This window comes from Camelus ferus, chromosome 21 (genome assembly GCF_009834535.1).
Source record: "Camelus ferus isolate YT-003-E chromosome 21, BCGSAC_Cfer_1.0, whole genome shotgun sequence".
Lineage (NCBI taxonomy): Eukaryota > Metazoa > Chordata > Mammalia > Artiodactyla > Camelidae > Camelus > Camelus ferus.
The window spans coordinates 16,598,572-16,625,095 of NC_045716.1; the positions used below are offsets into that span (position 1 = coordinate 16,598,572).

The window sequence follows — 26,524 nt, forward strand, 5'->3', positions numbered from 1 at the left end:
GATTTTATCCTGGCATGAAGTCCAAGATAGACTTTTATTTTTTGCCGTATGGCTTGGTTGTCCCCAAAGTAATTATTCAATAGTCAACTTTCTTCTACTGATTGGAGATGCTGCTTTTACATCTACAAAATCCATGTCTTAAAATAAGTAAAACCAAAGTCAGACAGATTGCTCTCAAGCACACCCCTCCTCAAGTGTTCCCGGTTTAATGAATGATGTCACTCTTTACCCCTTTACTTACACCAAAACCTTCGACTCATCTTTTACTCTTCTTTTCTCTACCAGGGCACTCACTGTGAACATACTCCTAATTTCCACACAAAGGGAGTGGGCAAAAATGCTCATCTCCCAGTTTTTTTATGGAAGGGTTTACCTGCATATTCTCCCAGCTGCTCCAGAAGGTCCAGCTTCCGACTGGTTTACATCTAGGTGCTGACTGTGACCCTCTCCTTTGAGATACTGACAGGTCATGGCATGCCCTCAGCCACAGGAAGCCGCTAGGAAGAAGGACAATGGAGCTTGGGCAAGACTGATTGACGAGGTTCATTTCCCACACAAGACCAGTCTGTTAAGACTGGGAAAGGTGGCTTTTTACCCAATGCTCAGAAACCAACACAGAGTCAAGGAAAATGAAGAAATAGGGATAGGTTCCAAACAAAAGAGCAAGATACATCTCCAGAAACTGATCCTAATAAAATGCAGGATAGTGATTTACCAAATAGGGAGTTCAAAATAATGGTCGTAGAGGTGCCCCCTGAGGTCAGGAGAATCATGCATAAACAAAGAGACAGAAAATACTGTAAAAGTCCCAAACAGAAATCACGGAGCTGAACAATGTAATAATGGAACTGAAAAATTCAACAGAGGGCTTCAACAGCAGACCAGAAGAATCAGAAAAATGAATTAGTGAATTCCAAGAGAGGGCAGGGGGATTTATCTAATCAAAGAAGCAAAAGGGGGAAAAAAAAAAAGAAGAGAGAGTGAAGATATATTTGGAGAATTATGGGCTATCATTAAGTGGATCAATATACACATAGAGATCCCAGAAGGAGAAGAGGGAGAAAAAGAAGCAGGGAGCTTATTCAGTGAAACAATGGCTGAAAAGCTTCCCTAGCCTGGGGAAAGAAAGACATCCAGATCCAGGAAACCAAAACAGTACCAAATAAGATGAATTTAAAGAGATCCACACAGAGACAGATTATAATTAAATTGTCAAACGTTAAAGACAAAGAGAGAATCTCAAAAGCAGTGAGGAAAAAACAGCTTGTAAGACAACTGTCAAAATTTTCAGCAGAAATCTTGCAATCCAGAAGGGCGTGGAAAGATATATTCAAAGTACTGGGGGAAAAGAAAAAAAGGAAAAAAAAAAAGCCTGCCAAACAAGAATACCTGTCAAAGTTGTCCTTTAGAATTGAAGGAGAGAGGAAGAGTTCTCCAGACATTGAAAAGCTGAAGACTTTTGTCCTCATCACCACTAGACTGGCCCCACTAGAAAAGTTAAAGGGAGTTCCTCAAGCTGAAATGAGAGAAGCTAATTAGTAACAGGAAGACGTGTGAAAATATAAAACTCACTGGCAAAGATGAAAAAAAAAAGTAAGCAAATTTTTAAACAGAAACAGAAAATGATTTAGGGTGTGGATATTTTTATTGTTAATGCTCTGTGTTGAGGTTTTTAAGGATGAATGTATTAATGTATCATCTGTGTAAGGAAACATTAATAAAAATTAACATCAAACCAGCCCCCACAAGAACTGAAATTTGATTACTGGGAAAATCAGGGAAGAGAGAAGAGTAGAGGAGGGAGAAGATTATTGGGTAGTTTAGCAGAGTGGCCAATGCGCTTTTAAGAACAGGGGTAACAAATAAAGAATTTTAAGGTTTTTTTGTGCTTTTGCATAGAAAACCCCAGCTGCCTCCTCAAACCTTCAGTAAAGTCTCAAATACACATTTATGTCCTTTTGTTTTTGTTTCATTTTGATTTTGTGGATTTAAGAGGAAGAGACTGTGTTCTCTCCTGGCTGGGGTGTACAGGGAGAAAGCCGCAAGAGTGTGTAGTTAACCACTGAAAGAATAAACTGTGAGCCAGAGCTAGCTACAGACTGTAAGCCCATTAGGGTGGGAAGAAAAGTGAAGGTGAGAATAACAGAAGATTTGAGCTGCTATTTGGGCTTCATGATATTTTTCCTTTTCCTTGTCTTTGAGAGGAGACTGTTCCAGTCAGGCGAGCATAAATGCCTTATTCTAATGAGCATTGTAACGTGTTAGTAGGTTTTCAATTTATAATTGTAAGCCTCATGTTAGTTCTGTTCATGTGAGTTACCATTTTTTTTTTTTTTTTGGCTTGAACTCACTTAGGACATTGACTAGTCTTCTCAGTATCTTTAAAACTGAGGTTCATCTTCTGAATCATGTTGAATCCACCATGGAACCTCTTGGTGTTCAGTCATCCTTTCCTTAGAGAACCGTCTCATATGCCTTCTATTATTAAACTTCCATGCTGCTACCTTCCATTTGCTTCCTCTCTCTTTTGAGTCATTCTCTATGAAAAAAAAAAAAAGATATAATTATCTCCCCTCGAATCTACAACACACATTTGACTATACCCGCGCTTGCCCTCTTGCCTGTGACCTCATCAAGTTATTTAGTCTTTCTGAACCTCAGTTTCAACTCCTATGAAGTGAAGGAGATAATAATAACCTCATTAACAAAGCAATGGTTAAATGATACCACACTGGCCAAAGTGCTTAGCACTCTTGTAGGTCCATAGTAAATGCTGAGTCATTCCAGCTCATCTCGTCATGTAAGGATTCTGATTACTTTAATCACCATCAAATTTTTTCTTAGCTTCAGGGTAGCATTTTTCTCTGCAGTGGGGTTGCTATCAAAGCAAAGGGAGAAATTATCACCCCTCCTGCTTCTCACAGAATGGAACTTCTCTGCCTTTATGACTCTTGGTTCAAATAACAGATTCGTTATCCACAAAAATCTCATAGCTGATTGATTGCATTAGTGGGAATCACAAGCCTCCTGAAGGAAAAAATTTTATTCTTCCATTTAGCAATTTGTAGAGGATGAGGCTATAGAAAATAGCTGACCAACATTCACACTAGGCTATGCGAGTCAGCAAGCCAGCCAGGGCTGGAAAAATAGGGCTGTTAATTTTGTGGTAACATCTTATTTGTTTCTGGATGTTAAGCAGGGTTTAAGCTACTTAAATTATGTTGATTTGCCATGACAAATGCCACTGTATGGAACCTTTCAGAATTTAGTCATTTTTTCTCAGAAAACTCTGTCATGTGTCTGATATTACTAAACTTCCACATTGTTAAAGTTCATTTTTAGAACTTCCCATCTCTTTTGAGTCATTTCCATTTTCAAAAAGTTGGGTGGTCTGACCGTACCTACCTTTTCTTTCTCTCCTCTGCAATCTCTTTTCTTAGTCTGACCATGATCAGAGTTCTCCTCTTTCCAGCTTAAACTCTGCCATAAATCCAAAACTCAATAAAATGTGTTGCTAAAAATAATATGCTTAAAATTAGGAATTTATTACTATAAAACTAACAATTAAAAGTCTATGAAAATTTTAGGTGCATATTAATACTCTACAAATGCCTATGTGCATTGTTTTAGAATAGAATTGTATAATATAATTTAGACACATTAAGTAACCTCTCTGAACCTGGTTCCTCTTTTTAAAAGATGGCAGGATAATACTGTCTGATCCACTAACCTTCCAGAAAGAAGTCTATATAAATGTGAGCTGTGCTATTATTAGCAATGTTCTGGCTCTCTTCAGGTCTTTGGTTCAGTTTCATTGAAATAAAGCTCAGAGCAGACAAAACAAATTGGAAAAATAAAACTCTACTTCAGTGGAAATTGTTTTTATTAAATTTGCCAGCATATCAAATGATCAGATAAACTGGGACTCAATTTCTCAATAGGCAAATCAGATCACTCCAATCAATGTTTTATTTGAATAAAGATAAGCAAAAAATTCCTGCTTATCATAAAGAAAACATACAGTTCTGCTGTTCATTTCCATCTTAGGGAATTTCGCAAAAGGTCAGGAGAAGTGAATTAAGAATGTTAAGATTTTCCGAAACAAATAATGCTTCTAATAAAAATGTGATTCCTATTTAGAATTTTCTAAGTCGCCAACATTTCATTATCAGCAGAATGCCCACTTACGTTTATAGTGTTCTAAGCATTTTATGTTTTATTGTAAGTTTTATATATCCTGCTTGTCTCCAAAAATGTTTGAGAAGCATGCAACAAAGGATATAAATAATTTTCTTTCCTTCCTTCTCGGACAGGAGGGAAGGGAGCAGGGCACAACCACTGAAGGAATGACACAGCATTTGAGGACAGAACAAACTGGTTACTACCAAGACTGCAGAAGATTCAACTTCCAGTAGACCTTGAGCCTCATGGCACAACCACAGGTGCCATGACAGTTCCTAGGCTGACCATAAAAAGTCAAAAAGTGGGCAGGGGCCCAGTTCTTGGGCAAAGTAGTTGGAATAATCCTCCTACTCATTAGCATACTGAAATTACCGAGCCCATAAAAACGAACAGCTCTGCACCTTGTGGTTGCTCTCTCTGTTGCCTTCTGAGACGGCCCACACTCTGTGAAGTGTGTATCTACTTTTACTTTAAACTGAACATCTTCACCCTCTTGATCTCTCTCCCTCTCACCTTTTGAGATGGCTTGCACTCTGCTATGGAGTGTGTATCTCTCTAAATAGACTTGTTTTCACTTTACCATGCCTCAGTCTTGAATTCTTCCCTGGGTGAATCAAGAACCTATTCTCTGACAACACTTCCTTCCTTCCTTCCCTCCTTTCTTCTTCCTTCCTCCCTCTCTCCCTCCTTCCCGCCCTTCCTTTCTTCCTCACAAAGAATGAGAGATAAATGTGCCATGAGGAGCACACAGCCTTGTGTGAGAGACAGGAGAGACTATTAAGTGTTGAAAGACTATCAAGACATGAAAGAAATGTGATGAGAACAGATAGAAGAATCAATCAGCTCTGCTCTGGGGAATCAGAAGAGGTTTCACAGAGAAGATGGCACGGAAGCTCGATCATAATTATTTTAGAAGCAAAATTAAGACATTTTAGCAGACTAAAAGCGGGATGTTCAATCCAGGCAGCGGGAACAGTATGTGTTAAAGAATGGCTTCACAGAGAGGTCCAACAGGAGAAGGAAGGCAAGGAGACTCGGATGGATATGCTCTACATCAGAAAATCTGTTGACGTTAGCTGAGAGGCTGATCAATTAGTTTTCTCTCACGCTGCAAATATTTCTTTTAATTTTTTGCAAATTGATTTCCTCTACTTTTCTTCCTCTTTACATGACCTTGTATTCATTGAGTTACTAAAGACTCAATGGATTGGTAATCCGTGAAGATCAGTAACTTTTTTATAGTTTCTGAGAGAGAGGAGGATACAGGGAAAGAAAAAACTCCTGCCATTAAGCCTGGAATCCCCACTAGGTGGGCCTTACATCACAGAGATTTAACCAACTTACTTTGTGGTGGAAAGAGAAAGAAACTCTGAACACTCCAGGCTAGGGAAGGTACATATTGTATCTATTTTCAGTTCCAGTAAAATAAAGACCTTCCAATGGCCTGAGAACTGTGATCTGTCCCCTGCTACCACTCTGACCTCATTGCCAACTATTCTCGCCATCACTCATTACACTCCAATCAGACTGGCCTGCAAGCTGGTCCTTCAATGTGCAAAGAATGCTTTCCCCGTGCCCTGAACATTCTTATTTCAGAAAACCATGTTTTTCATGTCTTAGCTCAAAAAGCCCTCTTGGACCATACTCCATAAAACAAGATCCACCCGCCCCTCCCCTATTGTATGCTAACCCCTTCTCTGACTTATTTTTCTTCTCTAAGCACTTATTTTCACTTGACATATTATATATTTTTCCTATTTTTTATTGTCTCTGTCTTCCCACTAAAGTTTAAGCAACCATAAGAGCAGGCATTAGTCTGTCTTGTCCAAATAAAGTATCTAGAAGAATTGACATTTAGTAAATGGTTAATAAATACATTGTGAAAAAATGGGAAACCTTTTGTATTGATACTATTAGCAAAAATTTATAGATAAGTAACCTGAATTCAGACAAGTGAAATAATTTTTCTGATGTTCTACGACTCATAAATCATTTGGATTTGAAAATACAAAGCCTCCTAAAGCTGTGATTTTCCATTATACAAAATTTTATTCCCTAAAAGGAAGCTTTCCATGAGACTTATCTTCAGATGTAACATCAGAATGTACACTGTACTTATCAGGGTTCCAAAATGTAGAAATAAAGTTCACTGAACCGGCTTAAGCAAAATGGACTTACAAATGGTAGCAGATAGTTCACAAAATCATTGGCAGAACTGAAGAAACAAGCAAGCTGAACTTCCGAAAAGGGCTACCGATAGCACACCCAGTACCCACACAGCTGCCAGCGAGCAGGTGCTACCTCTCCCGCTTTCAAGGAACTGCAGAAGCATGAAGTTAGTTGCTGTCGCTGCTGGATTCAGGGTAAGACTACCTCTGTGATAAACACAGAGCTGCTGAATCAGGAAAGTGACACCAAGGGTCTTAGATCCAGAATTCTACCCCCATTACCGTGATCCTTGCCAGCAATGTGACTTCCCTATATCTTGTCTCTTTCTCTGTGTAACTCCGTTCTGTATCAAAGACGCATACAAATCCGCCTGGCTGATGGAGTTCAAGTCACATTCAGAAACTTTGCTTCAGAGGGGACTGAGAAACGTAGTTCTGTAGCTTTCCAAGTTAGCAAAAGACTGAAAGGCAGGTTATAAGGGATTCAGAACTGTTGTTGACAGTTATGTGTCCTATGCTAGGCGTGTGTTAGTGCATAACCTTATTCAGTCTTCACAAAAACACTGTAAGGTCGATACCATTTTGCCCACTGAACTGATGAGAAGATAGAGGCTCAGAAAGTGATTGCCTCAAGTCATTAATGAGGTCATCTAATGAGAGATTCGTGTGCCTTCTTTCTGGAGTTTAACAGTGTCCCCCTTTCAGTGGCACAAATCAGCAACCATTGTTTTGTTCAATGTTGAACGCCTTAGGGTTAAGTAGAGGACCATGATGCCATTTTCCAAATGTAAAACCAGAGAGCGTACAAATTTTTTTATAAATTTATGATACTCCTCCATGAATGTCTTGCTGACTCTTAGCAGTGTTACAAAGTATGAGAGAGGTGGTTTGGGACTTTCCTTATGCAAAGTTGGCTCTTTGGTGCACTTCCATAATAGTCATGTAGTTCTCAGCTTTGCAAATATAAAATTTTGATTTTTATCAATTCTCTTTGGATGACTAGACTCTAAACAATATATTATTTGGGGAATATCTGTTAATATTCAACCAAATTTATAAGAGATGGACTTAACAACCATATGAAATAAGAATGAACTGCTACGTAATATTTACGAAGCATGTACTGTGTGACATGCACTGTGATAGATATTTACTTATGGATTTTTATTATTTCCCTAAAAATCTGGCAACTAGGGTTCCATCATTGAAAAAAGGGGGTGATAGAAAGCTTAATGACATGGTACCACAGGAGTCTGAAGTGCCTGAAGTACCAGTGATTTATCCTAGAAATGGAGCATACCTAAAAAGTAGTTGTACATATGCTTTTGGCAACATGGAGTTGCCTGGAATCAAATACATAGAAAACCCACACAGTTTTAATAGAATTGTGCTGGTAAAAGTGCTGCCAACCTAGACTAAAAACAGGTTGATATTGCTTAATATGTAAAAAGACCTCCACGTTCCCAACTTTCTATAGGTGGGAAGCAGGTAGAGAAAGCTGCTCAGTGACCAAGAGGGCAGATTTACTGACACCTTCTTCAGAAATAGCCAAGGAGCATGATGGGAAAGGAAACAAACAAACAAACAAACAAAACTCCCAGAGGCTGGGCCCAAGAACTGTCGAAAACAATGACTTAGTGACTAATAAAGGAATCTTTCTACCCTCAGTGGAGAGGGAAGTGGCCATTTTTGCTCAGCACGATTTCAGAATTTCTCCTGACCAGTGACTACTATGGGCCTTTCATTGTTTCTTTCTCAAAATAGTTGCCATGCTCATACCCCATTATATATTGATGTGTGTGGAGGGCAAACTGTCTTGTAAATGTATGGATCTATGGAATAAGATGAACTCTCTCTGAACATGAAGTAGATCAAGAGATTCCGAACTTCAAGCTTGAGGCTAAACTTGAATAAGTCTTTTAAAGGTCTTAGGATGGAGTGAGCACATTTTGTGTATGAAAGGTATATTAAAATATGAATGAAAGCTGTGATGTGATTATTCAGATTGTTTCACAGCAAATATTCATTCACTTCTTCCTTCTGAAATAGGCGAAGTGTACTTGCCAGCCTGGCTTACCGGCATGGCTTTGGCCATGTAACTTTTTTGGCCAATGTGATGTTAGTGGATGAGATGTCAGGAAGGACGTGAAATATGTTTGTAGAATGGAACCTGTCACTTGGCACTCGTGTCATCTCCATGAGGACGTGATATGGATTGCCTGCTGACCAAGGAGGGTAGGAAGCAGGCATGTGAAGAAGCCCTAGGCACAAGTTGCCACCTGAGGACAAGCCCAACTGTGCCTGGTTTAGACCAGGGGACCCTTAGCAATTCCATAGGCACTCAGGTTACAATAAGTACAAGACCCACCTTGGGGATATTGTGGGTTTGGTTCTAGACCATCGCAATAAAACAAATACTATGATAAAGCAAGTCACACCAATTTTTTGGTTTCCCAGTGCATATAAAAGTTATGTTTACACTCTACTGTAGTACAGTAAGTGTACAATAGTATTATGTTTAAAAAGTATATACCGTAATATAAAACTATTTTATTGCTAAAAATGCTGTTATCTGATCCTTCAGCTAGTCATAGTAGTGACATCAAAAATAACCAATCACAAGTCACCATAACAAATACCATAATACTGGAAAAGTTTGAAATATTGTGAGAATTACCAAAATGTGACACAGAGGCAGGAAGCGAGCAAATGCTATTGGAAGAAATGGCACCAAAAGACTTGCTCCATGCAAGGTGGCTCCAAACCTTCAATTTGTAAAATACGCGACATCTGTGAAGCACAATAAAGCAATAAAATGCGGTGTGCCTGTTAAGTGTTGTTTTAAGGCATTGAGTTTCACGTTTTGAAGTGGTTTGCTATGCAACAGAAGTTGACTGATACAAAAATAAATGGACAGTTTTAGTGTTCTGCAGAGCTGCTTCCATGGGTCACGAAATAAGGAAACTAAATTGATTACCAGAGGCTTTTTAAATTACATATATGAAGACTAATAAAGTTTGAGGATTTTATATAATATTTCCACCTGACAGGACACATTTCTGCCAGTGGCCTCTGGTTTTAAACTAGAGAAATCAACTTTTGCAAACTTAAGGAAACTGAAAAAAAAATGTAGCAAAAGTGCTGTAAAGTTCATAGAAGAGCTAAATAATCAAGCTTTGGATTTCATGGACACTTTTGTGCTCAAGAGGCAAATGACAAAGTCTGATTAGCCTCGTTTATTTTGTGTGTCCAGTTGCATGGAGGGAGGCAGGGCCATTCTACTGTGACTGATGGTCCCATCTCAAGAGCCCTTGGAGCAGCGGAAGGACAATGGACTATTAACAGTCCTCTCACACTCCAATGCTCTTATCTTCTCATTCTCAATATTTTCCATCATCAGGTTACCCAAGGATCTCTATATTAAAACATTACATCATGTTCCAGCTTGCATCAAAGTTACATCAAATCAGGAGATGCCTGATTTTTTTTTTTTTGGAACGATTTCTTAATCATAATGAAAGATAACCTATGACTGCATAAATTCATTGTGCATTGAATGTTGTTAGTGTCTAGCCTAGAAATAACACTTCTGGATTTTCTACTTAGACTGAAGTGTGTCTTTACCAGAGGTCATCCAGTACTATGTCCATTCCTTATAGCCTTATCAGTAACACCTTACCTAAGTATATCGCCCAGTGCTTTTCAAGGGTTTCACGGCCAATAACATTTTTAATTCTCCGGGAACCCCGCTGAGTTCCAGCTTGCTCTCTTTGATTCCCATATAGATGACTATTTTTGAAAAATTCCTTAAAACTATTTTCCCTACATCTCTGATTTTTTTCTTAATTAATTGTGGCCAGTCTCTGGAAAATACAGATTGTGATATCGATTATCTGTTTCTTCCTGTTTTCTCAGGCTGCAGGTAACGAGTTCCTTATATTTTGGGGGCAAGTATAAAAATATTCACCTTGGGCCTCTATAACATTGTCTTCACTTTAATTATTAATCTGTGGACATGAATTTCAAGAACGTTCTGTCCTTATTTAAAGAGGTGAAGGTGAAATTGAGAAATGTTTCTAACAAGAAAGGATGATAATTTTGTCACGGCTAAGTGACCCAGGTAGTGAGCATTTTTCATACACATGACTCGTTGAAGATTAAACAAGGTCTGCTTATCTTTGTCTCATCCCATTCCGAATTAAAACTGATGAACTATAAGCAATAAAAGAGATTTATTAGAGTATAGTTCCAATTTCAGCTTGTAAAGATGATCATCTCCCTTTCCCTCCTCACTTTGTTTCTCTGGCTCTCATTTCATCTTGAACACTGATGGATGGGGAGGAAGATTTCATTTCGATGCCTCAAGGCCTTAAAGAGAAACATCTTGGGTAATAGATATACACAGGTCTTTACAGTAACAATACTGACTTTATCATTGTCATCTGCTGGTGAGGGGTGAAAAAACCATCAAAATGAATTCGGTAGTTTTTTGCTGATAAAGACAATGTTCCTGAGTTTTTTGCTGATAAAGGCAATGTTCCTGAGTGGGTTTCTCCCCACTCTGAAGTCAGCAGACCTCAGTAAAGAAAAGAACTGATTAAAGGACAATCTGTCACCTGAAAGAATCAATGTCACTGCCCAGTGTGCCTGAATTATTTGGAATAGTCCAGTTCCTGGAATAAATTAATTCAGGTAAAGAATAACTAGATTCAAGAGAGAATCTTGTACACCAAGCGACATCTGCTTGATTGGAACAACTCTTTTCCAGAGACCTGTGAAAGTGAAATTCAGGTGACCAATTCACCTTTTCCAGTAAAGCAGGCTATCTGACAACACCTCCTAATTGAACGGTTTCTAATGTTCAGGTAGCTGACTAGACAATCAGGGTGCTTGTTTGAGCTTAATCTAGATGTCAGTAAACACCAGGCAAAAGCAACTTTACTGATGGAGTAGATTACACTGTGGAAATAGGTGAAAAGAAATGCTTTAATTAAAACATAAAGAATGGCTGTCATGGAACAGTAAGGAGAATGCAAGAGTAGTAATTTGTCAGTTTCTCTCTGAAGTTTGCACTGAGTGAAGGAAGGTGACTCCAGATGTAATAGTAAAAACAGACACCATTTATTGAGCAATTATTCTGTGCCAGGCATTATTATACAATTTTTAATGACCTCCAGGCAGATTTACTCTTTTACGGAGAATGGTTAGTTAACTCAATGAAATATTGTCTTTAGCTAACTTCCTTTCATTCTAACTTACTAAGGAACCTTATTATCATCCATTAGTTCACTTATTGTCATTCATTATTATTATCATTCTAGTGTCCTTATAAAAAGGAATAAGTCCTCTGAGGAATTTGTTCACTTCACATTTATTATTTTCAAGTATGTCTCTTGAAGATGCATGATATAAGTCAGCAATTTTTGGAACTGTTTACTCCTAAGAATTAATAACTTTTGTGCTTCCTCAATAACCTTATCATTTCAGTTCACTGTCTTATAATTTTGCTATCAAATTTCTCTCTCTTTTTCTTTTTCCAACCCCCTGAAATAATAATTATAATGTAGAAAGCAGTGTGGTATAGTGGGAAGACCATTAAATTAGGCAACTGAAGACTACAACTTATTAGCTATGCAAATTTCTGTTTCCTCATCTCTCTGAAGAAATGGGTATCATAACAATAATACCTATTTCACAGGTGGCTGTGAATGTCAGATGAGCCAATGTGTTTTTTGTTTCAGAGGCTATGATTCGTAGTCATTATCAATGTGAATAACCAGTCAGGGGACCTTTTCTCCTTATCCTTCAGGTACTTCTTGCAGGCTACCCTCCTTGCACAGTTCTGTGTCCAGTTCAGACTGGATTATTAAGTTCATTTTGCCAGTGGAGAAACTAAGATACAGAGAGCGGTAGGAAATTATCTATATGAATGGATACAGTTTCAGATTCCTGGTTCTAGCCTCCGTCCCCTAGATCAATGGTTTCCAAACTGATTATTTAGACAGTCTGTTAAATGTATATATTTTTTATGGCATCCATTCTCCAAACACCAAATCTTTGGAGCTGGAACCTGGGAATCTGTCATTTATGTGAAGCTTCCCTAATTTCTGCTTCAGATAAGAGTTTTCATTTGTCCCAGATCAGTTATCTAGGACTGGGTAAAAGTTCATGTAAAATCACTTCCACATGCTGATCTCCCTTCATGAAAGAGTTGTTTTGAGGTGATCATTAAAAGCAGAATAATTTGGGGAAAAACTCATTAGGAATCAATAAGACCTGAAGAACTCTGGATTCAAAGTGATTTTATTTTAACCTCGGTTCTGTTGTTTATTTGCTTGAGATCTTGGGCACATAACTCAACCACACTCAACTCTGAAAAGCTTTGTTACTTTGCAGAGTGGAAGAATTGAATGGGAAAACTATGTAAAGAACAAATTCGGTGCCAAATTAAATATCAGCCTCGAGGAAGTGAAAACTATTATTGTCTTTAAAATATGGACTTAAACATTTACCTGTAATCGTTTCCCCATTTGCTTTAAGTATTCCCTTTCCTGTGCATGGGTCTTCCATTTTATACTTAAGTTTATTCATCTGACTCAAACTTTCTGTAAGATTTCATCCTAAGAAATTAATAGTGCTGGGAGCCTATTTATTTTCAGTGCTGAGGTCACAGAATGCCAGTTTACCTCTCGATTATCAGTGTGCTAAAGAGCCATAAATCGGGGAACAGAATCAGAGGCAGGCATGGAGACTGCCCCACCTGCTATCTGTAATTATTGCACAGAGTCCAAGTGTCGACAGGGACGTAGAAATGAAGGAAGCAACTGAGTGAGCTGGCTCTGCAGAGGGGTGCCGGTACAGCGCTGGTCTAGATTTGCTTTGGTTTTAGAAGTCCTGACTCTCGCTCCAGTGATAGGGGTATCTCGTGCAGGTCACGGGAGAAGGGTTTGAAGGAAACATGCAGTGGAGTGTTAGAAAGCACAGTCAGGAGCAAGCTGTTAAAATTTGTACAAGAAGAAGTGGAGACAAACGGATATAGGAGCATACCAAGAAATGCGTGTGATACAAAATTAGCAGAAGAAACTTTCAGAGAAACAGTTTTTGATGGAAGAGTGGTCAATTAATCTAGTTTCTCTCTTTCTGTCCTTTCTTTCTTTCTTTCTTTCTTTCTTTCTTTCTTTCTTTCTTTCTTTCTTTCTTTCTTTCTTTCTGAGTGATGACCAGGTAGACAGAACTTCAGGCTTATGTGAGAGGCAGTGTAGCAAAGACTTTGGGCTCTCGAGCCACGTGCCTTGGGGCCAACTCCTGGCTCCTCTGCATGTGAGCTGTGTGATCTTGGGCAAGTTGCTTGCCTTTCTATGCCTCAGTTGATCTATAAAAGGGAGGTGATACATTTTAGTGCCTGAGGTTGTTACATGCATTAAATAAGTTAATACACATAGAGAGGTATTAGCAGAAACCAAATAATAAACGTTAGCATTCTATGCCATGGATGTAAAAGAGTTCTGCACATACAGGAGCACACAGATTTTAATTATATATACAATTATAGAAAGTATATGTAAGTTTTTTTTTCTTTTTTAAATGGAGGTACTGGGGATTAACCTCATGCAGGTTAATCATGGCCTCTGCCACTGAGCTACATACACACCCTTGTAGTTCTAACTGTATGTATAAAATAGATATAAAAACACACTGTTTGCACTCTTGAAACTTCTTTTTTTAAAATCTTCTTTTCTCTGTAAAGTGGCTCCAACCACTCTTCCTTACTCTGGTTATTTCACTCTCAGTCCCCAGCACAAGCCTGGGAGGAATATCCTTTCATTCTCCAAGAGGAAAATGGCAAAAGTATAGTAGAATCTGAGATCATTGGCTCATGTAAGAACTCAGTACACAGTAAGCACTTAGAAAGTAGGAGGAGCTGGATGACTCCAGGAGGACGTAAAACCACAATCAGCCACTCAGTCATTATAGTCCCCATCTGTGTGTTAGGCTCATTCCTTGGAGCAGGAGCTATAAAATTAAAGGAGACATGGTTGGTAATCTTGAGAAATTGGCACTGTGGGTTGGGAGACCCCTTATAAGTCAACGGTTATAGGACAATGTGCTAGTAATAATAAAAGCATGACCGAATATCAAGGGAACCCCACAGAGGAACATTTGGAAGTGGGAGAAGATTTCTCAATGTGGGTAGGTCTTCAGCTGAGTTTCAAATAAAGAGTAGGAGTTTAGTTAGATAAAAGAGAGGCTTAGAAGACTGACTTGGATGATGACAGAGTCAATGAACAACATGTCACTTTAGAAACTGTAAATTGTTATAGCTGCATCAAAGGAGGATTTGTAAGAGATGAGGCCAGAAATCTAGAAAGAATTCCAAACCACAGAGAGTCTTGACTACTAGCCTGGAGGGTTGGGAGCATTGCAAATTTTAAGCAGGAGAGTGAGAGATCAAATGTGCATTTTAGAGCAGACTTGCAGTTATTTGGAGTGAAGTAGAGGGTTTTTGACCAGAGGTAGAGAGTCTAGAAGTAAGGCCAAGACAACAAGCCAGGCCATGTATGATGAGGGCCTGGATGAAGGGCCTGCTATGGTCAATTGCAGAGGGGAGGCAGAAACAGACCTTGAGAGATCTCACCCAGAGGAATTCTACAGAGCTGGGTAACTCCTGGGTGTGTAGAGTGAATGAGAAAGAATTACCAAGGATGAGCCTGCAGTTTCTAGTTAAGGGTCTCCATGTAAGGTAAGGCCACCTCCAAGGTAGGAATTGGAAGAGAAATTGATCTGGAATTTGCAAACTACCTTTACGCGTGGCCTTTCTAACACCCCAACGGTATGAAAATACTAGCAACAAGGAAAGGGTAGCAAAGATTCCAAGTCCTACAAAGAAGAAATGAGAAGAAAATGAAAAAGACAGAGCTTATAGGCATGGTGGTAAAAGAAAAATGAGCAGACCTTGTCTTTACTATGACGTAACTAGAATTTGTTTCCCATAATTTGTTGTTGCTGCTGAGGAGATTATCTCAGGCATATCCTGTCCTAGGAGAAGACAGTTCCAGAAAAGCCAGATGGATTGGTGAAATAATCTGGGAATTTTACAAGTAGTACTACAAAAACAAAACTCTTATTCTACTTTCTTCAGAAGAACAATGCTGCCAAAACTGACCCCCAAGTCATTCTCAAGAGGTCACCGCTCGCTAATTCCCATGGTCTAACTCTGTCAATTTGCACAGGCTGTTGCCTTAACCAGACTCATGTGGGGGACAGTTCCCTTTAACCCAGACTCTGTGGTCATCTCTGGCTTCCCTCCCAGGGGGTAGGAAAGGTCAGGAGCAACGTGACCAGGATCTTGTGCCAAATGCCTGTTTCCATCTGGGATCCTATGTGTGTGTGACTCCAACAGGGGCTAAATGAATTTCCTGTGCAATGTCACCCCAAAACAGATGAGCTGGAACCAAAGGAGGGTTGAGCTGTTTTTTTATCCACTTTTCTTCTTCCTTCAGGTATTTAAAAAACAAACAAACAAGACTTTCTCTGGAGAATGGTTTAGGATCTGGCAAAACTAGAGAAAGGAAGAAAAGGAAACAGAAGTGATTCTTAAAGAGGACCCTGGCCTAGGATTTATCCCTTGTTTCCCAAACTTACTTTTTACTATCCTCAGAGAGAGCTTCCACCTGCCCCAGCTCAGGAAGGGTCCGGTCCGAGATAACCCAGTAGCAGCACAATGCTCTGGAGTGTGGTAGCCAATCAGATACGAGAGCAGGGAGTGTTGGTATCTTGTCCTTCATAACATGTATCTTTATTTCCTTTTCTTCTACTATATCTTTCATGTTTCTTTCTTTCGCATTTTTTTCCCATCTTTCCCTTCACACCTTCCTTTCCTATCTCCACTCTCTTTATCTTTTTATCTCTATTTATATCTCTTCTTATCATTCTTCCCTTGCTTGCTTTGATTCCTTCTTCCTTCTCTTCCCTCTTTTGCCTTTCTTCTTGACTAGACTAAGCATATGGACTCTAGGCAGATTCCTTGGTTTGACTCAAGTCTATCAATTCTTTGGCATATGATCATGGGTAAATTTCTGAACTTCCCTGTATCACATTTTTCCTGTCCACAATGGAAAGATGCTAATCACATCTACTTCAGGGCTTTGTTCTCAGAGTTAAATGAGATCATGTAAAGCACTCAGCCTAGACTTGGCAATTAATAAGCATGCTATTACTGTGTAAGATGCTATTTTTAAATTTTAGGTTCCTTTGGAAACTCAGTTCTTTCTCCTGGCATTGTTTACCTCCATTGATGTACCTAAGAAGTACAGTAGTCCCTTACCCCAGCTCCCTCATTATCACTTTGCACACAGACTAAAAAAAATGAACTCTTTTTCTAGGTGAACCCTTCCTGAGTCATCTCACTCACATTTGCCTCTTCTATATTACAGAAAGGACAAAACCCAGTATTTTCCTTTCTTATGTTATATTTTTGTATGACATCTAGACATCAGAGAAGAAAAGCAGTGCATATTACAACAGCAGGTTTTGATGATGAACAATTTATCTCGTGATCACGTAGTTTTAAGGCCTAAGCAATCTTATGTTTTCAACTCAGTCTCTGAATTAAATGAATGGAACACTTTAGTTTTTATACTGCACTTTTGAGTCTGGCTGGTCACATGAGCCAATTTATCTGACTAGCTTTGCTCTGATGACTTTTTTGTTTGGCTTAGGCTGATGGATAGTCAGTTTTCCCTTGAAAGTAGTTTTTTGTTGTTGTTGTTTATGTTTAGATTTTTATTGCATTAATTTTAAAAATCATAAATAAAAACTTTTTCATCTGCAGAAATAAAACTAAAAGTAAAACTACAATCCTTATACCAAGACAAACTACAGCGTAGTATTGGCATAGAAATTGGCATCATTAGGCAAAATTCAGAAACAGGTTCTCGTCCATAGTGAAACTGACCAAATGATAAAATGGTATTTCAATTAAATAGAAAAAGCATGGATTATTCAAAAAATCATATGGCATTGCTTTTAGCCTTATTTGACATCATACATAAAGATAAGTTCCAAATATATTAACACCATGAATAAAACTAAAAACAATCTAAATGAAAATATTAGAATACAACATAGAAGGATATAGTAATATTCTGATGAAGATGGGCTCAGTAAACTTGCTGAGAAACTTTGATCTATAAAGCAAAGATTGACAGATTCAGTTTTACAAAATGTAAAACATTTTCATCTGTGGCGATAAACTTAGGCGTTAATACATACCTTCAAATTAGTGTTTGTTTTTCTTTGGAAATATATCCAGAAGTGGAATGGCTGGATTGTCTGGTAGTCCTGTATTTTTTTGAGAAACCCCCATTCTGTTTTCCATTGTGGCTGCACCAATTTATATTCCCATCATTGGTGCATGAGGGTTCCCTTTTTCCACATCCTTATCAACACTTGTTATTTGTTATCTTTTTGATAATAGCCATTTTGACAGATGTGAGGTGACATCTCATTGTGGTTTTGACTTGCATCTCCCTGATAGTGGGGATGCTGAGCATCCTTTCATGTGTCTGTTGGCCGTCTGTGTGTCTTCTTTGGGAAAATGTCTGTTCAGATCCTCTGCCCATTTTTTAAATTGGGTTTTTTGCTTTTTTGATGTTAAGGTATATGAGCTGCAACTGCATACTCTCTGGGAGAGCCTGACACAGCTATAGCACAAGAGAGAGATTCTAGCCTAATGCTTTTTAAAGTGGAGTTGCAAGAGTTTCCTTTAAGTATTTATGAGAAATTTGGATTTTTTTTGTGTATTTTTCTCAGAAGATGGTCCATGGTTTTCATTAGATCCTTAAGAGGATCTGTTCCTCAAAATAGCTTAAGATCCTCTGTCCCTAACACCTTGTAAGCATGACAGAAGTGGGGATCTCATTATAGAACAGACATAGACTGTGAATGTTCTGTGACCTCCTTTCCAGGGAAAACAAGAAAAGGACTTGAGCAGTCTGGGCAGAGATCTACCCCTCAGTCATCTGTAGCTCCCTTCCACCTCCTCAGTCTCCTATTGCTCCCATCTCCTCTCAATCAGGCAGGTAGTAGGAGGTAGACAAAGATCTACTCTGGGAGGTGAACTCTACTCTTTGAAAACTTATTGAGGACCTGCCCGTAAACCACCAAATCTATTTAGCAAAGTCTCTGTAGCCAAGACTGCCTTGGTTCTATGACTAAAGGTAAGCAGCTCAGTGGCAGGAACTGAAGAAAGTACAACACTGATTTTCCACTTTCTGTCTCAGAGCTGACACGGGAGAGATAAAAGATTGGATATAAGCCATTTTCTATCATCACCCTACACCCTGCTATTTCTGATAACATGTCTCTGTGGATCATTAATGTGTTTACAAGCGAATAGTTTGTATGAAGCATTTATTTATCCTTATTATTAAGATGCATGTGTTTCACTGGAAGCATCAGCTCTGAGGCCTTTAAAGCACATGATGATAAAAATAAGCATGCATATGGACGGAGTATTCTGTCCATGGACCATGAGTGGGTAAGTTCAGCATGTCAAAGAGTGATGAAACAAGGGGGAAATACAATTGAAAAACACGCTTGAAATGTATGTTACATAAAATAATTTACTTCTCATTCAGAATTACCTTCCAGACCTACTGGAGAGACAACAGTCCGTGAGTACAGATGCAATTTGAAAGTCATGAGAGTTATAATAGGGCAAGACCAGTAGAGTTACAGGTTTGGATCCTGGAGTTAACTGGAGATAAAGTGTTGAGCTGTGTATAACAGAAAGGGACACTGATGAGAAACTCTGGGGACATTGAAAGCAAAACTGGCAGAGAGACAAAAAAGGTACAATTGAGGAAACCTGTGTATTTAATACAATGAGATTTGTACGCACACACTCCGGTGTCTTCATTTTTCAATCCAATCTATTGACTTAAAAGCCACAAAGGTGCCCATGTATGTAATTTATACTGGAGAAATGGTGCAGTGTTCATGGATGCATGTACGTGCACCTCAAAGGCAGTAGTTTTAGAAGAATGAGGAGAAAATTACTTCCTGGCCATTCATTAATAATTCAGGTGATATCCTGCACCTCCATTTATAAAACAATACAATAATAAAAATATTGTACAAAACATCATAAATAACATAAATGAGACATTTTCAAGTATTTCATGTGCCTTGGAAAGTTACAAACAGTAGTTCTAACAAAAGATATCCTTGAAAGCCTTTTTTCCTTTTTCTTTTTTTTTTTTCTTTTTGTCTCTCATTTCATCTCAGAGCCTAGAAAGAAATGCCTTCAGGATCTGTTAGCTCTGATGTTTGGGGTGGAATGAACAAGACTCTACCTTCAAAAGAAAAACTTAACGAGGGTTTTTCATTTTGCGAAAACATTTTCCCCTTATAAAATATAATCTTTCCCCTGATGCTGGTTTACAAGGATAGGCATAGAGCCTAGAGCCATTATAGGGGAACAAACAACCACGGGGAAATAAGGAGACTCGTCTTACAGCTAAAATTCTCAAGGAAAAACAACATGAGAAGAGCACCTTAATCAAGAGAGGGAAGATGAGCAGAAGGTAAGAATATTAACATTTAAATTCTGTGCCCTTCCTCAGCCAGCACCGCATAGTAGGCAGAGCTGGCAAGGCCTTACCTCCATTTCTTCATTCAGTCCAAGCACCCCATTTCCCAACTCCGTACCAACCTGACTGTTGATATTATGCACCAAGCACCCAGGCAAAGGAAGGGAGGTCAGCAGCCTGGGGACTCAGAAGTGCCATTAGTGATGACCAGCCCGAGACAGCACTGTGTCAGTCAGGCATAAGATTCTTTATATTCACTCCCTAGAATACCGTTCAACTTGGAGGCTGTCAGTGGTTAAATTAAACATAAAGTCCCTTTGATGCTTCTCCAGCAAGACTCGTGGAGTTTTACAGAGTCAACTTTCCACAGTTTAGCTTTCCTTTCTTAGCCTGCAGGGCAGCTGGTTTAGTTTGCCCTGTTCAATTGCAGGATGAAAGATGGAAATCAGACCATGCATGTAAGTATGTACACACACTCTAGTTATGAGCACCTAGGGTCTTTCCTGTCTATTCTTCTATTCTTGCAAAAATATATATGCATGTATACATATGCACACACACACATACGTACATAGAATTGATCAACCTCATTTACACATCTTAAGTTCGGAGAAGGTGCTGGCTAACGGAACACACGTGTCTGTGGATGTCACACGATGTGTCCCAACCACCAACCAACCAACCTGAGGTCACACTTTTCGGAGACGAGAACTGCCAACAGTCTTTGAAAACCCAGACCCCCAAGACAATCATTTGAATACTTGCTCACATGGCACCCTAAAAGAAATTTGGGAAAATTGGACTGGAATGAGGTCCTGCCCTGATGAACACCAAAACATCAAAACTAAATCTAGATTTCGTATGGAAGTGACTCACACCTAGCCAGCAGCATGAATACTAGGCTACAATGTGGAGAAAGCACTGGTGCTTAATGCAGATCAATATTTGGCCTCAGGTTTTCCAGGCATAAAGTCTTGGCATTTTTGCCCTCCACCGCTGAGCGAGAATTAGGCACACTGGGGGACCAGGGAAGGACAGTCTGTAGAACCCTTGGCTCCTTTCTGCTTCTCTGACCCACAGCTGGAAAGGCTGGCCAAATCAAGATAGAACCGGGACTTGAGGAAGCGGCGATATGAATCCTTTTCCATCAGGTTGAAAATCTTCTTCTGAGCCTCATCAAAGCAGGTGATCGTGGGCTCCAGCATGTTCCGGCTTGTCTCCTCCCTGGTGCAAGAATCCAGGTTTACCTGAGAGGCAGAGACCAAGGCCCCATTAGACATTTACACGGTAAGGATGGCAGGCTGTGTGCTTTGTACTGAATAACTGTGTCAGGAGTGAAATAAAAGGACATTGGGCTCCATCCTGGTCCAGGAAAGGGAGCATTAAAGGGTCATCTGCTTCAGGGTGGGCAGGCAATATCCTCCATTCTTTCTCACAAGCTGGGGAGATTCATCAGAAAAATTCATTAAGGGGGAATCATCTGAGTCATCTGGTTGAAAGCTCTTTTTCTGAACTGATTTATTTAGGGTCATCAAGATTGTAATTATCTGCTCCGCCATTGTATCTCCAATTTACATCAGCTAAGGAACCATGCCCGCTGAATTTTAGAAACTTTCACTAAGATCCAGAGAGTTCTTTACTGTGAAGACCTACTTACCTCTTTGGTTGCCTGGACCGAGATGAATTCATTATAGATCTTTTTAGCCTTGGGACTGAGTTTAGAGGGTGATTTGATTTTCTTGTACTCTTCACAGCTGATCCAGAAGTCAATGTTCTCCTCACTGTATTCAGACTTCAAGAAAGCTTTGAAAGCTGCCAGCCCACCTGCGATAGGGGAGAAAGAAACACAGTTGTCATCACACTGGCTGGGCTGGTGGGGATTGCATTTCAGATAAAGACGAGGTACCTGAGGGAACAAGGTATCAATTCAAATAACCCCTTATTTCCCCCTCTTTTGAGGAGGTCATTTGTGGTCAGGTAACCCTAATCTCTGTCTGGTATCTATTGGATCTCTGTTATACCTAGTGTGTCTTGCTCAACGTTTGAAATCTCTTTCAAGAAAGTGTTATGTTTGTGAAATGCCTACACCACCATCAATTGCCCAAGTGGGTTTGGAAAAGAGAAACTGAGGTTAATTCTGCAAGAAATCTCAATATTTGGATTTTTTTTCCCTCTAGCCTTTGTCCACAGGGAAAACCACATGGTTTTCTGCACAGAGTGTGCATGAGCTTTCCACCGTATGTCACAACACTCTAGGGGACGGCAAAATTTTAAACAGACCGATTCTCCTGAGTCTGGAAGACAGAAGACATCCAAGACTTTCTGCAATTCCTATTTGATCAAACACAGTAAGAAATAAGCTGTCTATCCAGTGTGCTTTATCTTGGGGAAGGGGAAGGGTGGCGGTTGGGGAAAAGCTGTCATACTTACATTCATGACTAATCAGGTTTTCCAGTGATTCAGCCCATTTTTTGACTTCCTCTTGGCTCACCCTAGAGATATTACAGAGAAAAAGAATAATTTGGATACTATTTTACAAAATTGGGGCAAAAAATACAAGACCCTGAATAAAATGCAGAGATTTTATTTTCCATCCTTACGGTGAGATCTACTGTTGATTAAAGCAGTCTTTCCACTAAATGTATGGAAATTTCAAGTGCAAGTATGATCTCCGTAAAAATGGAGGCTGCCTTGATCCAAATCCAGCTTAACTAGGGACACAGCTTCCTTTCTCCTCAGAGAACATCCCTGTCAGCAGATAGTTAATACTCAGTGGAGCCTCCCCAAGGCCCTTTCTCTTACCTTTGACAAAGCACTACTTTGTCCTTCTTGCTGTGGGAAGAACTGTGTTCACAGGACTCAGACTTCTGCAGCAGGAAACCCAAACGATGTTTCATGTCTTTTGCGCTGCGCAGAAGAGGGGGTAAAGAAAAAGAATAATGATAATCAGCTCTCTTTAAAAGACCCCCCAGTGGTAGAGTTCAAAGAGCCCATTCTAACAGCGGGGCAGAGGCAGTTTACTTAGGAAATGGGAGTTGGAGTCGTCATGAACTCTCAGGAAAACGAGATTCCACTCCTGCTTCTGTCTGTGACTTCCTACAAAACCCAGAGCACAGCCTCCTTCATCAGTATCTGGAATTCTGACCCTTCAGTCTACCTGAGGAGCCTCTTCTGTAAACCTGTCATTTTGACCAATGGAACACTTAGCTATCTCCAGCAGAAACGCATTGGAAACTTGACTGTTCTCTGAGTAATTATTAGGAACTGGAGAGCAAACAGCGAACTGTGACACAGGGCACCTTCTTGGCTCATGCCACCTCCTGGAGGGTGGTTGCTATTTCCATCTGCCTCATTGCCAGCAGAGGAATGCAGAAGCACCTCAGGAGGTAAAGGTCTGTCCGACTCCTGCCCTGTATGTGGCGGGCCAAGCAGTTCATGTTGCGGGATGTACACAGAGGTGTGCGGCTCCGGCAGAGAGGAGTGGAAGGTGAGGGGTTAAACACAAATGCTCAGGCTGAGATCTGAGCTCCCGCTGCTGCTTCAGCTTTCCTTTCTAATAGGTATGCTATACGGATATTTACACTATAAAGGACATTTGAGGCTTAAAAACTGTAAGAAACCAGCAGGGTTCATCACTGATGCTTGTGATCGTTTAATTGGAGCAGAGCTTCCAGCCCATAGCCACTGTTTAATAGGGAGCTAAGGATCGGCAGGGAGCGTGAATTACTCAAAGAGGAGGACCTGACAATAAGTTTTTAGTTCATCTTTCTCACTCTTTGTTATTTATTCTTTTGCTTGGCTCTCTTTTCTTATAAAAGCCAAGACATAATTTTAATGTCATTTTGAAAAAAATGAATGACTAGATGTTTCTACTCAGATGGGGGAAAAGAAAACCACAAGGATAAAAGGACATTTTTTAGGATGGCTACTGATATATTAGTGACTTATCTATCTGCATTTCTCCAGAAAGTCTGAAATCCATTATGTTCTTGAACTGTTTCTAAAATAGTGTCTTTTCTCCTTTACAAGACTGTTTTTCCCTCCCCTGTTTCCCCAAAAGGTCACAGGATACAAAGTCTTCTTTAATGATAGGAACATCTAATCATGATGGCTAAGGTGATTCTAAGGCAATGATGTAGCTAGTTGTGATTAGGTCAAAACAGAACATCATTTCATGTTTCCAAATGCCTAGATCCGGCTGGGACCTGACAGTTACTGACTGATGCGGAGTCATTACATGAAGACTTGGAAGGATGCTTAGCAAGTACATTACACTTGTCCTTATGACACAATACAAACATAAAAATAAAAAGCAAAATGACTCCAGTGACCTCTGAAGTAAGAAACCTGGATCTGATCTGCACGCTGCCACCCATCACCTATGTGACCATGAGTAGCTCACGTTCCCTCTGGAGACTCAGGCATCTGTGTCAGTATGAAGGTGTTGGACAAGATGATTCACAGTCCACCAGCGAGGAAAGAGGGAGCCGTTCACCCTGCTGACACAGAGTTTACCTCCCCAGCACAGCCTCTCAGCTCCTTGAGGGGAACGCTCTAGAGCAATTATTCATCTGTGTCCTAAAACATTTACCAGAGCATAACTTTCTCCTGACACTCCTGTATTTTGTGTGATTAATTTTATATATGAGTTAACTGAAGCTTGGAGTAATTTGTTCCATTCAGTTTAGAAAATTGATGGTGGAGGTCAGAGGCACTGTTTTCATAGGTACCCTCTCCCAGACCCTTCTGCTTCATTTTAAAGCAGCCAGGAAAGGGTGAAAAGAAAAAGAATTCTTTTTTTCACACTCAGTGAATGACAGAATACTTGAAAGGTAAACTCCTTTAGCATGCACAAAAGACTGTGCTTTCTGAGATAATTCTAAATTAAGTTTAAGGTTATCTCTATTTGCAGAGGAACAGGAAAGGGGGTGGTATACCTATGAATTGACTTTTACCTTTAACTGTAAGATTAATTAATGTAATGTGCAATAGTTTTGTATTTTTTCTACTAGCTAATATATGATCATCCTCTGAAAGCATTTATTTATACCTTTTTTAAAAAAGGCAAAAACATGAATATTTGCATATCTTTAACTTTTTTTAAGTCAAGAGACAGTGCATTGACAAAACTGTATCTTTAAGATAAGAGCTTCCATAAAGCCCTTAACTGATTTGTTATGATTAATGCTCCTCAACCATCACTCACATATGACATTTCAAGAATCAGAGGTAAAAGCAGATAAAAGAAACCCAGTTTTGAAACTCATTTTATTGTAGCATTTGCTTATAAGAACACAGAGTGAAACATACCGTGGCATCACATAGACAGTGCGGTGCCTTTCTGGTGATGTAGCCAAACCCCATCCTAGGGTACCCTCTCCAAACAAGATTGACTAGACCCATGAGTCTACCTACCCCAGTGATGCTCAAAGGACAGTAATCACAGGTAGAGATATTACAGACCACTATATAGTTAAAAACTTCCTATCACTTCTTAATTAGAAAGAGCTTGGTCAGAGGATAAGAACAGTCCTCAAAACTGAGGTCATATATACAACAACACACAGGTGCTAAGATCTGGGGAGAACACTTCCTAAGTCACAATTTCTAGCTAGTCTTAGAGGAAAGCTAGGAGGCCGATGCTCTCCTGGTCACATTGTTTCTAATTCCAAAGAGCTAGGTTAGTAAGTAGGATATGCAAAAACTAAAAAAGTCTATCTGAAAGTTTAACACTATCTGGTTTAGTGGCTGAAAATAATCTTACCTCCTCAAGCAAGAAGCCGGCAGACCTGCAAGTCCTTTGCACATCTTGCGTAGCGTGGGATTCACGTTAGGAAAGAAATGCAGCAGGAGGAGCTGTGGCTTCTGTTTGGAGCTCACTTTGACTTTTCTCCGGTAAAGATACTGTCAGAATCCTCTGAGCGTCTCCCTCCCAGTCCTGTCGGGGTCTCTTTTATAGCCCAGCCACCAGCGGCCAGCCAATCAGATGGCAGCTTTGTGAAACCAGCTCCTCTCAGCCTCCTTCTGCCTCTCCAGCGTCTGGAAGAGATAAAGAAGAAAGGACTGACGCAACCAGCAGCCGTGCAAAGTGAACAGGCAGAAAAACCCTCCTGCAAAGCCGACATACAGAAAATAAAGACTTGCTCTATGTCTCCACTGATGTCTGAGGTTTTGAATTTCCAGAAAAGGGAAAGAAAACAGTAAGTTTACGATGCTACAATACATGGGGTTTATTCATTTGTCTGTCAAAACAATGTCAAGGGAATGCACCTCCTGGAAGAGAAGAGGCCAGCCGGAGTTCGTGGGCTTACTCTGGGACTCTCTCCCAAAGCACTTCCGTTTTTGGATTTGAAATATCATCTCATACATGGACCAAAATCTGAGCCTCACTGTTTCCAAAAAGAGAGTGAGCAGGATCATCGTTTCCAGGCAGAGATTTGCAGAAGTTGCTTTGTCGGTTGTCACATTCACACAAGGGCGTGGGGGAGGAATAGCTGGATGACAGAGAGTTATATGCCTGGCAGCACAGAAAACTAGCTTAGGGAAAATAGATTCGTTGCACCTGTAATCAGCCTGACTGTG

The 26,524-nt window shown here is 39.7% G+C and overlaps 1 protein-coding gene across 2 annotated transcripts; it reads right to left on the minus strand.

The window, feature by feature from the left end:
• Positions 1-18,744: 18,744 nt before the first annotated feature.
• Positions 18,745-25,924, minus strand: RGS4 (regulator of G protein signaling 4). Of its 2 annotated transcripts, XM_006173131.3 has the most exons (5): positions 25,707-25,886; positions 22,745-22,849; positions 22,373-22,434; positions 21,600-21,766; positions 18,745-21,189 (listed from the first exon to the last, which is right to left on the minus strand). In XM_006173131.3, exons 1-5 carry the CDS (start codon positions 25,748-25,750, stop codon positions 20,950-20,952), a joined length of 618 nt encoding a protein of 205 aa, XP_006173193.1. In that variant the 5' UTR covers positions 25,751-25,886; the 3' UTR covers positions 18,745-20,949. The 2 variants fall into 2 exon arrangements, with proteins under 2 accessions (XP_006173193.1, XP_006173194.1); XM_006173132.3 differs by lacking the exon at positions 21,600-21,766 and having other exon boundaries at positions 20,981-21,189; positions 25,707-25,924.
• Between the last annotated feature and the right edge of the window lie 600 nt (positions 25,925-26,524).

Excerpts from the sequence above, each read along its gene's own strand:
- RGS4 (XM_006173131.3), bottom strand. The coding sequence starts at position 25,750 with ATGTGCAAAGGACTTGCAGGTCTGCCGGCTTCTTGCTTGAGGAG. Across the intron at positions 22,850-25,706 it reads CCGGCTTCTTGCTTGAGGAG|CGCAAAAGACATGAAACATC; the intron begins GTAAGATTATTT and ends TCTTCTGCGCAG. Across the intron at positions 21,190-21,599 it reads CGGTCCAGGCAACCAAAGAG|GTAAACCTGGATTCTTGCAC; the intron begins GTAAGTAGGTCT and ends TCTGCCTCTCAG.